This window comes from Clupea harengus, chromosome 1 (assembly GCF_900700415.2).
Source record: "Clupea harengus chromosome 1, Ch_v2.0.2, whole genome shotgun sequence".
NCBI classification, from domain to species: Eukaryota; Metazoa; Chordata; class Actinopteri; order Clupeiformes; family Clupeidae; genus Clupea; species Clupea harengus.
This window is the reverse complement of record NC_045152.1, coordinates 14,470,694-14,484,004: the sequence shown is the minus strand read 5'-3', so window position 1 is coordinate 14,484,004 and position 13,311 is coordinate 14,470,694. Positions and strand designations below refer to the sequence as shown.

The 13,311-nt window shown below is 47.8% G+C and overlaps 2 protein-coding genes across 4 annotated transcripts in view; one reads left to right on the top strand and one right to left on the bottom strand.

Annotated features, from left to right (window-relative positions):
* Positions 1–2,044, top strand: part of unc13d (unc-13 homolog D (C. elegans)) — a 39,173-nt gene extending 37,129 nt beyond the window's left edge. For all 3 annotated transcript variants that reach the window (XM_031568566.2, XM_031568558.2, XM_031568555.1), the window contains 3 exons: positions 112–235; positions 641–852; positions 1,326–2,044. In XM_031568566.2, the coding sequence (XP_031424426.1) occupies positions 112–235; positions 641–852; positions 1,326–1,429 (440 nt within the window). In that variant the 3' untranslated portion in view covers positions 1,430–2,044. The remainder of the gene's footprint in view (positions 1–111; positions 236–640; positions 853–1,325) is intronic.
* A 3,593-nt stretch (positions 2,045–5,637) lies between these two features.
* The window catches only part of unk (unk zinc finger), a 14,201-nt gene continuing 6,527 nt past the window's right edge, over positions 5,638–13,311 (bottom strand). Inside the window, exons 6-16 of the mRNA XM_031565011.2 lie at positions 13,296–13,311; positions 12,881–12,965; positions 12,016–12,239; positions 11,590–11,652; positions 10,951–11,119; positions 10,243–10,344; positions 9,065–9,250; positions 8,494–8,699; positions 8,223–8,273; positions 7,170–7,430; positions 5,638–5,847 (exon numbers count right to left, since the gene is read on the bottom strand). The exon at positions 13,296–13,311 is cut by the window's right edge and continues 102 nt beyond it. Coding sequence (XP_031420871.1) covers positions 5,638–5,847; positions 7,170–7,430; positions 8,223–8,273; positions 8,494–8,699; positions 9,065–9,250; positions 10,243–10,344; positions 10,951–11,119; positions 11,590–11,652; positions 12,016–12,239; positions 12,881–12,965; positions 13,296–13,311 — 1,573 coding nt within the window. The remainder of the gene's footprint in view (positions 5,848–7,169; positions 7,431–8,222; positions 8,274–8,493; positions 8,700–9,064; positions 9,251–10,242; positions 10,345–10,950; positions 11,120–11,589; positions 11,653–12,015; positions 12,240–12,880; positions 12,966–13,295) is intronic.

Sequence of the window (13,311 nt, the reverse complement as noted above, 5' to 3'; positions counted from 1 at the left end):
ATGAGGGAGTGATAGTAACGTTCTCTCATTCTCTCCATGAAACCCCCACAGTACCATGCATGAGAGAGTGATAGTAACGTTCTCTCATTCTCCCCCTCCTATTCTTCTCAGGCGCCAGTGACCCGTTTGTGCACCTCTCTCTGGAACCACGCCATCTGTTCCGTGAAGTAGAACCACGCAGCACCAAGATCAAAAACCGTGACCTCAACCCTCTCTTTGAAGAGTCCTTTGAGTTGTACGACACATTAGTATTACTTGGTTGAAGTTACATCATGCATGCACATGGCCTGTATTACAGCTGTTTCCGATGTCTATGAAGTATACTGTAGTGTATATCAACATGGAGGTAAAGGTAAAGGTAAAGTTAAAGGTCTGTGATAGTTTGGTTGATGAATTGCAATTTTCTCCTGTTGGTAAAAATACCCATGAACCCACTCACATTCCTCACAGTAGGGAAACACTGGCTATTGAAGAAGTAATCTATGGAGTGCCATCTAGTGGATTCTACTGGTAATGCATATTTCGTGCTATTAGATTGATTCCTTCTGTGCATTTTTCTGTGTGTGTGTGTGTGTGTGTGTGTGTGTGTGTGTGTGTGTGCGTGCGTGCGTGCGTGCGTGTACCCATTCTCCTGAGACAGTATGATATCTCTGGAGCAGTGCCAGGCTCCGGGCGCGTCGCTCGTGTTGACGGTTCTGGACTACGACGCATTGCGTAGCGACGACTTTGAGGGCGAGGCCTTTCTGTCCTTGCGGGCCGTTCCGGGGGTGGGGGGCAAAGATGCACAGAGCGAGGACTGCCACACAGCCCCCGCCCAGATACGCCTCCCGCTGATGCACCCCAAACCCAACAGTACGACCCCCCCCCCCCTCCTCCTCCTTCTTCTTTCCCCGCAAAGTTTACACAATCAGCCTTGGCAATCAGTAGCAAAATATACACAACAGGCTATGACAGGAACAGCTTTCAAATCTGTCTGCATGTCCTGTTGGACAGAAAGAGTGAGATATGACCATATGTGACCGTACGTAAGAGTGAGATATAGACCGTGTGAGTGTGTAAATAGGTTATGAAGAGGGTATTCCTCTCATCCTCCTTCTGCCGGTGAAAGAGTGTGTGTTTCTGTTGTCCTTCTGCAGGTGAAAGAGTGTGTGTATTTCTGCAGGTGAAAGAGTGTGTGTGTTTCTGCAGGTGAAAGAGTGTGTATTTCTGCAGGTGAAAGAGTGTGTGTATTTCTGCAGGTGAAAGAGTGTGTGTTTCTGCAGGTGAAAGAGTGTGTGTATTTCTGCAGGTGAAAGAGTGTGTGTATTTGTGTTGTCCTCCTGCAGGTGACAGCCTCCTGAAGCTCCTGGAGGCGCGGCGGGACGACCAGGAGGCGCAGGCGTTCGTGAAACTACGGCGCCAGAGGGAGAAGAAGTCCCAGGAGGTGTGATGAGTACGGAGGGGATACAGGAGGTGTGAGGAGAACGGAGGGGATCCCAGGACGAGCTTACTGATCTTCGGAATATAGAGACTGTTCCTGAATCAGTAGGCATGGGTTAAGCATGTCAGCTTATTGATCTTCTGAATATAGAGACTGTTCCTAAATCAGTAGGCATGGGCATGTCAGCTTATTGATCTTCTGAATATAGAGACTGTTCCTAAATCAGTAGGCATGGGTTAAGCATGTCAGCTTATTGATCTTCTGAATATAGAGACTGTTCCTAAATCAGTAGGCATGGGTTAAGCATGTCAGCTTATTGATCTTCTGAATATAAAGATTGTATCATCTGTATCATTTTGTAAAGTGTCTCCCTTTTTATTTAAGTTGAACATAAAAACTAACATCCCAGATTCATCCAAATTGTCAGATTAATGCACACGGAAGTGCCACGAGTAGTGTCTCACCACTGGGCCCGGCCCGGATTCAAACCAGGCGTGGGCCACACCCATGCCATAATCAGTGACACAGGCGATCTGAGTGGGCAATGCGATAATGTACAGGATTGTGTGTGTGCATGTGTAGAGTTGACTGTCTGTCACCAAATAAAGGAACTCATTTCTAACAGCTCCGCGTTCCGTTTCCACCTCTGTAGAGCTGCATTTAGAACGTGATGTCATGAGGGTTTGTGTCACAGATGCTACACCTCAGGTCTTCCTCAACCCTTCCACAGGGACTGAGGGTTTGTGTCACAGATGCTACACCTCAGGTTTTCCTCAACCCGACTGTCACACTAGAACGATTTGAAGGCTGTGAAATGAACGTTCCCGAAAAAACATCTTGAGTGCCCCCACTTATCAAGAACTTTTTTCTGGGCTCTAGTTCTATGCTGCCTACTTGTAAGGGACACTTCAGCTCAAAAGCTTTTTCAATTAAACCTCACGGAAGCATCATGTGTGAACAGCTCGCCAATTAAACCTCACGGGCAGCATCATGTGTGAACAGCTTGCCAATTAAACCTCACGGGCAGCATCATGTGTGAACAGCTTGCCAATTAAACCTCACGGCAGCATCATGTGTGAACAGCTTGGCAATTAAACCTCACGGGCAGCATCATGTGTGAACAGCTTGCCAAATGAAACAACAGCAGATCCATCCAAAAATATACATTTGTTTATTGTTCTATACAAAAACAATAACAACAGACTTTAACACTCGAGTTGGGTACAGGCACAGAGAGCAGCTGACTGTGGAAGGGACCCGGGCCACACCTGGGCCCCACCTGGGCCACACCCGGGCCACACCTGGGCCCCAGACCAGAGTCCGCCACCCTCTGAGTGTTTGGGAGCTGGTGGCAGCTGCACTCACAGTGAAGCTCCTCTGCCCAACCCAACCGCCAAATCTGTCAACCTCCTTTCTCCTCACCCCTCTGCAAAACCTGACCAATCCCGACCAACCACCACGCCCACCACCGGTCTGGTGCTCTCCGCTGATTGGCTGTGGAGGGGTGGCATGTGAAGATTATTCAAATATGTCTAGTAAGCGTTCACATAGCAAATTGAATTGAATACTATAAAGTTGGGAGCGCAAAAAGCCAGTCAACTCCATGAAACCTAAAGATTATTTGGTTAACAGACATTATTATTTTTATGAAAAATATATACAAATATTCTCTCGCTCTACAGAAATGGCTGAGTCAATTTGCTGTGATTGATTGTTTCTGTCTGTTGGCTTGTTCCCCCTCTTCCCACTGACGGAACGAGCGTTTTCGTGAAAAAAAACCTGAGTGTGTTCAACAGAGCAGACTGAGAGGAGAAATGGCACCTCTTCAAATGTCCTTTTCTTTTTTTTCTTTCTGCATTACTTGAAAAAAGATCATTTACACTGATTTCTATAAAGCAAGAAACTGTTAGACAAAGTTGAACTAGAAGAGACTAGAAAACAGACAGGATGCAACTCCTCCCTTCAGCGGCATGTCCACCCGGCGCCTCTGGGGTTGCCATGGGGTTGCCATGGCTAGGGTTCTAAAGGGCCTACAGAGCCTTTGTTGATGCTCACGGAAAATTCTAGAATGGTCCCCCAATTAAAACATATAAAATACATTCTGAGAATGTTTTACTATGGAATTGTTTTTGCGTAAACAATGCAACACAAGGTAACTGTCCAAAGTGGGCCAAGTGCTGTGTTTGAATAAGACCTAAGATGGACCAAAACAGCTGGACTCAAGAAGTCTTATTTCCAATGACACAGTCAGAGTACATTCATGTGCTACCTAACCCAATGTTGTGTACACGCACCTTCACATAATTCAAATGGAACTCTTTGAAACACAACACTATGTAAAAAAAAGCACATAGTTGAAATTTGCCGCAACATAATATCCACGTACAAATTCATTTTTAAGTCCACAACCACAAATACTAACGTAAACATGTTTGTGCTTTGTTGGTTTGGAAATGCTTCCTTTTTGCCAGTATCATTCAAATTTGATACGTTTGATCTCAAAAGTATGTCGGTGACTGTGTGTTTTTGAGAGAGTCTGTGTGTGTGTGTGTGTATGTGTGTGTCTGCACACGAAGAGCAGAGTAGTAGCAAATGTCATGATTGTAGCATCAAGGGTACAGAAAAGAAATAGAAAAAACTAAACACAAGGGCAGAATTTGGCGTACAAAATGTCCAGGCTACTGCAAATGCCACTCATATGCTACAGTATATCACTACAGTTTTGAATAAGATAACTAGCTAAATACTTCCTAGTGTAATCAGTACGTTAAGCATAAACCATGGCTATATGTTATCCTATGCTTGAGCACTAAGACTGACACCCAGCTGTGATGCAGACACTAATGTGGGCAGTCATATGAAGGCGCTTACGTGACCGGGCGACACCAGAAACAACCCGATTGGCTACCGGTCTCTCAGCTCAGCGTGAATCTGTGACAATGCCAGCGGGCTGGCTGTCTAAGAGCCTGAGGTGACCGGGAGGAAACGCGTTCAGGTTGTGACCTGGAGGAATCGCGTTCAGGTTGGGACCGGGAGGAAACGCATTCAGGTTTTGACATGGAGGAAACGCATTCAGGTTGTGACATGGAGGAAACGCGTTCAGGTTGGGAAACACGTTCAGGTTGGGACCTGGAGGAAACGCGTTCAGGTTGGGAAACACGTTCAGGTTGGGCCCGGGAGGAAACGCGTTCAGGAAGGGAACGGGAGGAAACGCGTTCAGGTTGGGACCTGGAGGAAACGCGTTCAGGTTGTGACATGGAGGAATCGCGTTCAGGTTGGACCTGGTGTTGCCCATCACAGCAGCGTCCTCAGATTCGTGCTTCATATCTCTACGGTGGAACTAGTGGATCTGCACTTGCTGCCAAGTGTGATCAGAGAATGAATGCTGGTATGTTGGGGTGTGTGGGTGTGTGTGTGTGTGTGTGTGTGTGCGTGTTGCTGCTGATCATACACACGTTTTAAGTAGGTGTTGCGGGTGAAAGAGAGTGTGTAAAGCACGTGTATACTTCATGTTGCTAGTTAACTGTGTGTATTGCATACTGTTAACTTTGCTGTGTATGTGCGTGTGTGTATGTATGCATGTGCGTATGTGCGCGCATGTGTGTGTATGCGGGTTGGAGGCATGTTGGGAGCCTATGATGGACAAGAGGCTCGAAGTGCTCTGTGTTATTTGTGTGTGTGTGTGTGTGTGTGTTATTTGTGTGTGTGTGTGTGTGAGCATCAGGGGGGGAAGCCTGACCTCTGCTGGTGTTGTGTGTTTATGTGGAATGGGGATGGCACTCTGCTAGTGTGGTTTGGCATACAGAGGGCTGTGTGTGTGTGTCTAGTCAAGGTAGAACACCCTGACTCTGCTGGTGTTTCTCGGCACATAGATGGCTGTGTGTGTGTGTGTATCAGGATACGAGAATGTGTGTGTATATACTGTATATATGTACATCTGTTAGTATACTGATAAGAGTGTGTGTGTCTCTGTCAGAGAGAGAGAGAGTGTGCGTGTGTCTGAGTCCTGGTGTATGCTTGTCTGTATCCGTGTGTGTATATCTAATAACGTGTGTGTGTATTGTCATAGTGACGTGTGATTGTATGTGTTTCTGTACTAGTGTGTGTGTGTCTGTCTGTACTGAAGTGTGTGTGTTTCTGTACTGGTGTGTACTGTACTGTACTGTTTCTGTACTGTTTGTGTGTGTGTGTGTGTGTGTGTGTGTGTGTGTGTGCGCTCAGGGTGGCAGGCCCTTGTTCTGCTGCTGCTGCTGCTGCTGGTGTTGTTGTTGTTGTTGTTGTTGTTGTTGTTGTTGTTGTTCTGCACATAAGGGACACTCTCTGGAGCTGGCGCAGGAGTCACAGTGGAGGCCGTGCTGACAGGGCAGAGACACGGTGCCCGCCTCCCCGCACGACACACAGAACACCCGCTGCTTCCGGTACACCACCTGCACACCGACCGCAGAGAGAGAGAGAAGGAGGAGGAGGGAGGGAGGGAGAGAAAGGGAGAGAGAGAGACAGGTAGGGAGACAAGGAGAGAGTGAGAGAAAGAGAGAGAGAGAGAGGTGGTAGTCTGTTAGATTGTGTCTTATCGGCTTCATGCTTTGCAGACAGGAACTACAGGGTCTGTGTGTATGTGTGTGTGTGTGTGTGTGTGTGCGTGTGCGTCTGTCCGTCTAATCTATTCTACGCCGGAGGGAAAGCTATCGGTGTGCGTACAAGATCATTATCTTTTGGAAAGCAGGCCGTGCGTTTTACCTCTGATTAGAGAAGTGTACAAACAGAGACGCAGTGTTCTACCTCTGATTAGAGAAGCTGTGGTATTTTGCTGTAATCTTTGTTTTACTACAAATTGCCTTTCAGTGAAAAAACAAAGAACAGAAGACTGGACTGGCTTGATACTTCAGAAGATTGAACTGAGTCTAACCCTGAGTCTCCTGTTCTCTAACCCTGAGTCTCCTGTTCTCCTGTTCTCTACCCCTGAGTCTCCTGTTCTCCTGTTCTCTAACTCTGAGTCTCCTGTTCTCTAACCCTGAGTCTCCTGTTCTCCTGTTCTCTACCCCTGAGTCTCCTGTTCTCCTGTTCTCTAACTCTGAGTCTCCTGTTCTCTAACCCTGAGTCTCCTGTTCTCCTGTTCTCTAACCCTGAGTCTCCTGTTCTCTAACCCTGAGTCTCCTGTTCTCTACCCCTGAGTCTCCTGTTCTCTAACCCTGAGTCTCCTGTTCTCTAACCCTGAGTCTCCTGTTCTCTACCCCTGAGTCCCCTGTTCTCTAACCTCAGGCTGCCTTCAGTGTGGGCGATGATAGGCTGGGATGGACTGCAAGTGAAAGTCGTGCCCCACCCAAAACTAAAACTTCTGCTTATGCCACTGTTCCGGCACGTCAGCAAGTTAAGCGCTTGTGTTCGCCACTGACAGGCTCCTAAATGTTATTGTAAGGGTCTGTCAACATGGAAAGGATCCCATGGAGATACACCTGTGTCTGTTTACCTCAATAACTGTAAAGAAACTGTAGAAAATGAATGTTTGTACAGTCAGTGTTTTAGCCGTCTACCCTGGTTGAAAAATCCCAATGGTACCCTTTAACTGTAGGCTACAGATAGTTGCGTGTGTGTTTGTGTGTGTGTGTGTGTGTCTGTGTGTGTGTGCGTGTGTGTGTTCGTGTGTGTGTGTGTGTGTGTTCGTGTGTGTGTGTGTGTGTGTGTGTGTGTGTGTTCGTGTGTGTGTGTGTGTGTGTGTGTTCGTGTGCGTGTCTGTGTGTCTGTGTGTCACCTGATCCACGCTTTGCAGACAGGAGCACACTTGCGACTGCAGACTGCAGACGGCCTGTAGGGGGAGCCGCTGCGGCAGCTGCATCTGGTGGAGCTGAAGGTGGGGGTTCTCTGCCGAGCGCATGCTCTCCAGCGCCTCCTGCAGGACGGAGGCCTGCCGCTGCGCCTCGTCTTGCTCCTGACGCGCTCGCTCCGCCTCCGACGCCAGACGGCTCGCCATCGCCCGCGCCTCCTCCGCATCCGCCTTCATCACCGCCCACGACTGCACACACACACGCACACGCGCACACACACGCACACACACACACACACGCACACGCACACGCACACGCACACATGCACACGCACACGCACACGCACACACAAGCACACACAAGCACACGCACATGCATACACACACACAGGCCCATGCACATGCATATATACATACAAACACACAAACAAACAAACAAACACAAACAAAATATCATTACTAAGCAATAGCAGGCTAGTTTAAAAACAATAGTACACAGCCCTGTATGTGTCTACTCAATCAACAGATGTAAGGGAATAGTCAGTGAGAGACACAACTAGACTGCTGAGAACAGGTCGTGTCATTCTGCATGAGTTACTGTATATAAAAATGTTAAAGGTTGTGTTTAAAGTTATGTCTGGTAATAAGACCACACCCCAGGGTGTTTACACATATCCTAAGGGGGATGATAGGTTCATTTAAAAACATGCACACACACACACACACACACACACACACACACACACACCTGCTGCAGAGACAGATACACTCTCTCAATTTCACTTGGTCAATATCCCTTCGTCACACACACACACACACACCTGCTGCAGAGACAGATACACTCTCTCAATTTCACTTGGTCAATATCCCTTCGTCACTCACACACACACACACACACACACACAACTCAAAGTTCTTTACTTGGATCTGCAGTCAGTGACTGAATTCTTTAAAAGGGCCCAAGTCCATTTCAGTGGTCGCACTTAATACATTTGAAATAAGAGTGTTCAACATGTCAGCAGCGTACAAACACACACACACCTGCGCAACATGTCGCCAGCTCTGGTCCTGTTGCTTGCGTTCATGGTGGGCCTGCTCACACACCATACAAAGACACATATAAAGAACACACACACACTACTAACCCACAATCCTAACACACACACACTCCCCACGAATACAGAATCCACACACACACACACCCACACTAACACTAACACACACACCCCCACACACACACACCCACACACACACACACACACACACACACACACACACACACACACACACACACACACACACACACACACACCTGTGCCATCTGTCTCCAGCTTTGGTCCCACTGCTTCAGCACCCGGTTGGCCTCCTCCACCTCCTGCTTGAGCCTGGCAGCCTCGGGGTACATGCCCCCCCCCTCGGGGTACATGCCCCCCCCTGTCAGCAGCGCCGGGGGCGTCCCCGGAGAGCCCTGGCACGCAGGGAAGTGCTCCCAGATGCTCCCGCTCATGCCGTTCAGGCCTGGGACACACACAGCAGCACACACACACACATCAACAAACAATTACAAATATACACATATGCCGTCCAGTCAGGAGGAAACCGTACAACCCTCCACACCACCACCCAGAAATAGATCTGAAAATGTCCAAACTAGACTCAAGAAGCTGATAATGTGGCCTTCTCCTCAGGATAACACACACACACACACACACACACACACACACACACACACACACACACACACACACACACACATAATGTGGCCTTCTCCTCAGGATAATACAGGGCCATTTAAGCAGAACAACAAAGTAGATGTGTACAGTTAGTGATATCACTGGGCCTCGCTCCTCCCAAAGACACGTGACGTGCCACTTCAGACATACCCAGTGAACTGTGGGATGGGCCGCTGAGGAAACTGCTCTCTGATTGGCCAGGCTGGGGGAGGTGGGACAGGAATGGGGAATGGTGAGCTCTGACTGGTGGAGATGGCGAGGGAGATATGAAAGGGGTGGAGCTACTGAAGGATCCTGGGATGTTGACGGGGGCGGAGCTCTGGAGCTGACTCCCACCTGGAAAACAAACACAGTTGAGACCACACCTGACACTTTACCTGAGCATTTACCTGAACATTTACCTGAACATTTACATTTAGTCATTTAGCAGACGCTTTTGTCCAAAGCGACGTACAAGGGAGAGAACAGTCAAGCTAAGAGCAATAAAAAACATGGTGTAACAATAAAACTCTAAAACACACACAAAAACACATGGAATAGAGAGGAACAGACACAGGGAGAGAGACAGGCATGGAGAGAGACAGACAGACAGAAGGACACAGACAGACAGACAGACAGACAGACAGACAGACAGAGAAACAAGTATGGAGAGAGACAGACAGACAGACAGACAGACAGACAGACTGACAGACAGACAGACAGAGAGAGAGAGAAACAGGCATGGAGAAAGACAGACGGACAGACAGACAGACAGACAGACAGACAGAGAAAAAGGCATGGAGAGAGACAGACAGACAACGTGGATTGTACTGTATGAATCAAATTAGCCTGACTGGAAGAGAGCAATAAGTATGTAAAAATGTAAATATAAAAAAAAAAAAAACGTTTTGTTTGACCCGGTAGTAAGAATTGATTTGTGTCTGGAAGTCCAACTCTATAGTGTACTGTGAATCAAACTAGACTGATTGGAAGAAGGCAATACATTTCTCCTCAAAAACATTTTCTGTTTGCCCCTGTAGTAAGAGTTGTGTGTGTCTGTCAAACTCTAAAGTGTGTTTGAAAGTGTATATGTATGTGTCAAACTCTAAACTGTATTTGTGTGTGTGTGTTTGTGTCAAACTCTAAAGTGTGTTTAAAAGTGTATTTGTGTGTGTGTGTGTGTGTGTGTGTGTGTCAAACTCTAAAGTGTGTTTTAAAGTGTATTTGTGTGTGTGTGTGAGTGTGTGTCAAACTCTAAAGTGTGTTTTAAAGTGTGTGTGTCAAACTCTAAAGTGTGTGTGTGTGTGTGTGTGTGTGTAACTCTAAAGTGTGTTGTAAAGCAGACTGACCCATCATGATGCCCATGCTGGGGAGGGCGGAGCTGCCTTCTAGACTCTTCTCCAGCGCCGATACGCCAAAGTCATTCAGGTCCAGATCATCCAGCGCCGACTCTGTGCAGAGAAGGAACACACACCCAAACATCACACAACTACACACACACACACACACCCAAACATCACACAACTACACACACACACACACACACACACACACACACACACACACACACACACACACATCACACAACTACACACACCCAAACATCACACAACTACACACACCCAAACATCACACAACTACACACACACACCCAAACATCACACAACTACACACACAGACACACCCAAACATCACGCAACTACACACACCCAAACATCACACAACTACACACACCCAAACATCACACAACTACACACCACACACACCCAAACATCACACAACTACACACCACACACACCCAAACATCACACAACTACACACACCCAAACATCACACAACTACACACACCACACACACCCAAACATCACACAACTACACACAACTACACACACCCAAACATCACACAACTACACACCACACACACCCAAACATCACACAACTACACACAACTACACACCCAAACATCACACAACTACACACACCTAAATATCACACACACACACACACACACACAACTACAGACAGTGCCCCCCCCCCCCCCCATGTCTCTGACTCACCCACGACGGACTCCACGGTCTCGCTGGGGGGGTAGAAGGGCAGGGCGTTGGCGTTCATGCCAGGGGAGGGGCCTAGAGGAGCGGGGCTCGGGGGCGTGGCCGCCAGGCTGGAGGGCACACTGGAGGAGAAGCTGAGGGGGCTCCCCACCGGCAGGAACACCTGCAGGTCCTAGAAACACGTTTAGAACATGGTGTCACAGGCTTAGGAACACCTGCAGGTCCTAGAAACACGTTTAGAACATGGTGTCACAGGGTTAGGAACACCTGCAGGTCCTAGAAACACTTTTAGAACATGGTGTCACAGGCTTAGGAACACCTGCAGGTCCTAGAAACACGTTTAGAACATGGTGTCACAGGCTTAATAACAACTTATCACAATAACAGCTTATGACAACCCTATTAACACATTCTACTCTATACTGCTGTATGTCTACTGTGTATCAGATCCATTGTGTTGTTATATGACGTAGTAATGTACATGTACATGAATGTCATATCTGATCACATGTAATAACAGCGTGGGAATGGAGGGTGCTCTTTCTTTGACTGACAGACTGACATGTGTAGATACAAATGTATCAGTACTGTGAATCTGCCATGAAATGCCCAGCGCCCCCCAGCAGGGGGCAGTAGCTGTACCTGTTTGCTGTGCTGGCGGCCCATGTCCTTGTGGCGGTCCATTAAAAAGCCCTTGTGTTTGGCCTGAGGAACGCAAAGAGGAAAATTAGCTCCTCACACACTGATTACTGCCATCAACAATAAATTACATCACTGTATTCACCATGGAAACCCCATGATTCCACTCCGAACCAAATCGTCACTGAGATCTTCATCATATGGAAGGTTTGACTCATCCTCCATATTTAACGCCAAAGAAAGCAGCGCTGCAAATGGGATGGTACCTACTTTTTTAAAAATCTACTTTTTAAAAATGCTGAACGATTCCCCTCAGTGACGAGGCCGAAGGAGCGCACTGCTGCCAACGGGCCAGAATCATTCCACCTTTTCAAACATCAGCACCAAACCACGTCCGGCACAGTGTGCGTCGGCGGCAGCTTCACCCACCTGATCTTCCCTCTCGAAGCCTGGCGCCCTGCCGTACCCGCCCTCGCCCGCCCAGGGGGAGATGGGGGCGTCCAGGGGCAGGGCCTCCTCACACAGCACCCTACCCAGAAGCCCCTGCTCCGCCACCACTGCGCCGAAGTCTTCCCCCAAGGCTCCACTAGCCCCCACGTGGGGCAGGGGTGAGGTGGGCGTGGGCAGAGGGGCAATCTCACTGACGGGGGGCTCTAGGGAGGCATGAGGGGGGGCACGGGTTACAGAACTCTGATATTTACTTCGCTTTAGAGTTACTGTGGTGATTGGAGAATTAATATAAAGATTAATATTACTAGAAGAACAGGATATTAGTATATAAAATAATATTAGCAGAAGAATACAGACTCTATACTGCCGAAACATACAGGATAAGATATAGTATAGTATGAATACGTTTTATATGTTATAGAGTATAGCTAAGCTTATTCAGTATGTTCCGTAGGTTAGGGTTTTGTTTTGTGTATGTGTATGAGGCTGTGACCAGAGTGTGAAGAATGCTGTTCATCTACATACAAGATCCTCGTGTGTGTGTGTTTATGTGTGTGTGTGTGTGTGTGTGTGTGTGTGTGTGTGTGTGTGTGTGTGTGTGTGTGTGTGTAAGGTACTGTGACCAGAGCGTGAAGAATACTGTTCATCTACATACAAGATCTGTGTGTGTGTGTTTATGTGTGTGTGTGTGTGTGTATGATACTGTGACCAGAGCGTGAAGAAAACTGTTCATCTACATACGAGATCCGTGTGTGCTGTGTGTGTGTGTGTGTGTGAGTGTGTGTGTGTGTGTGTGTGTGTTTATGTGTGTGTATGTGTGTGTGTGTGTGTGTGTGTCTCTTACTCTCCACATGGGCAAAGGCACAGAATGGTCCTCTAGGGCAGCTGCCACACTGTTGCATATCATTACACTTGGTGGACTTATAGATCTGCAGACAGAAACAGCCGACACAGTCACAAACAAGCCCCTCCAACCAATCACAGTCACAAACAAGCCCCTCCAACCAATCACAGTCACAAACATGAAGGAGAGAAGAGGCTACAGCCAATCACAGTCAATCACATGGAGGAGAGTGTGTGTGTTCACCTCCAGGTGAAACTGCTGCTTGGTGTGTGTGTGTGTGTGTGTGTGTGTGTGTGTGTGTGTGTGTGTGTGTGTGTGTGTTCACCTCCGGGTGAAACTGCTGCTTGGTGTGTGTGTGTGTGTGTGTGAGTGTGTGTGTGTGTGTGTGTGTGTGTGTATGTGTGTGTGTGTTCACCTCCGGGTGAAACTGC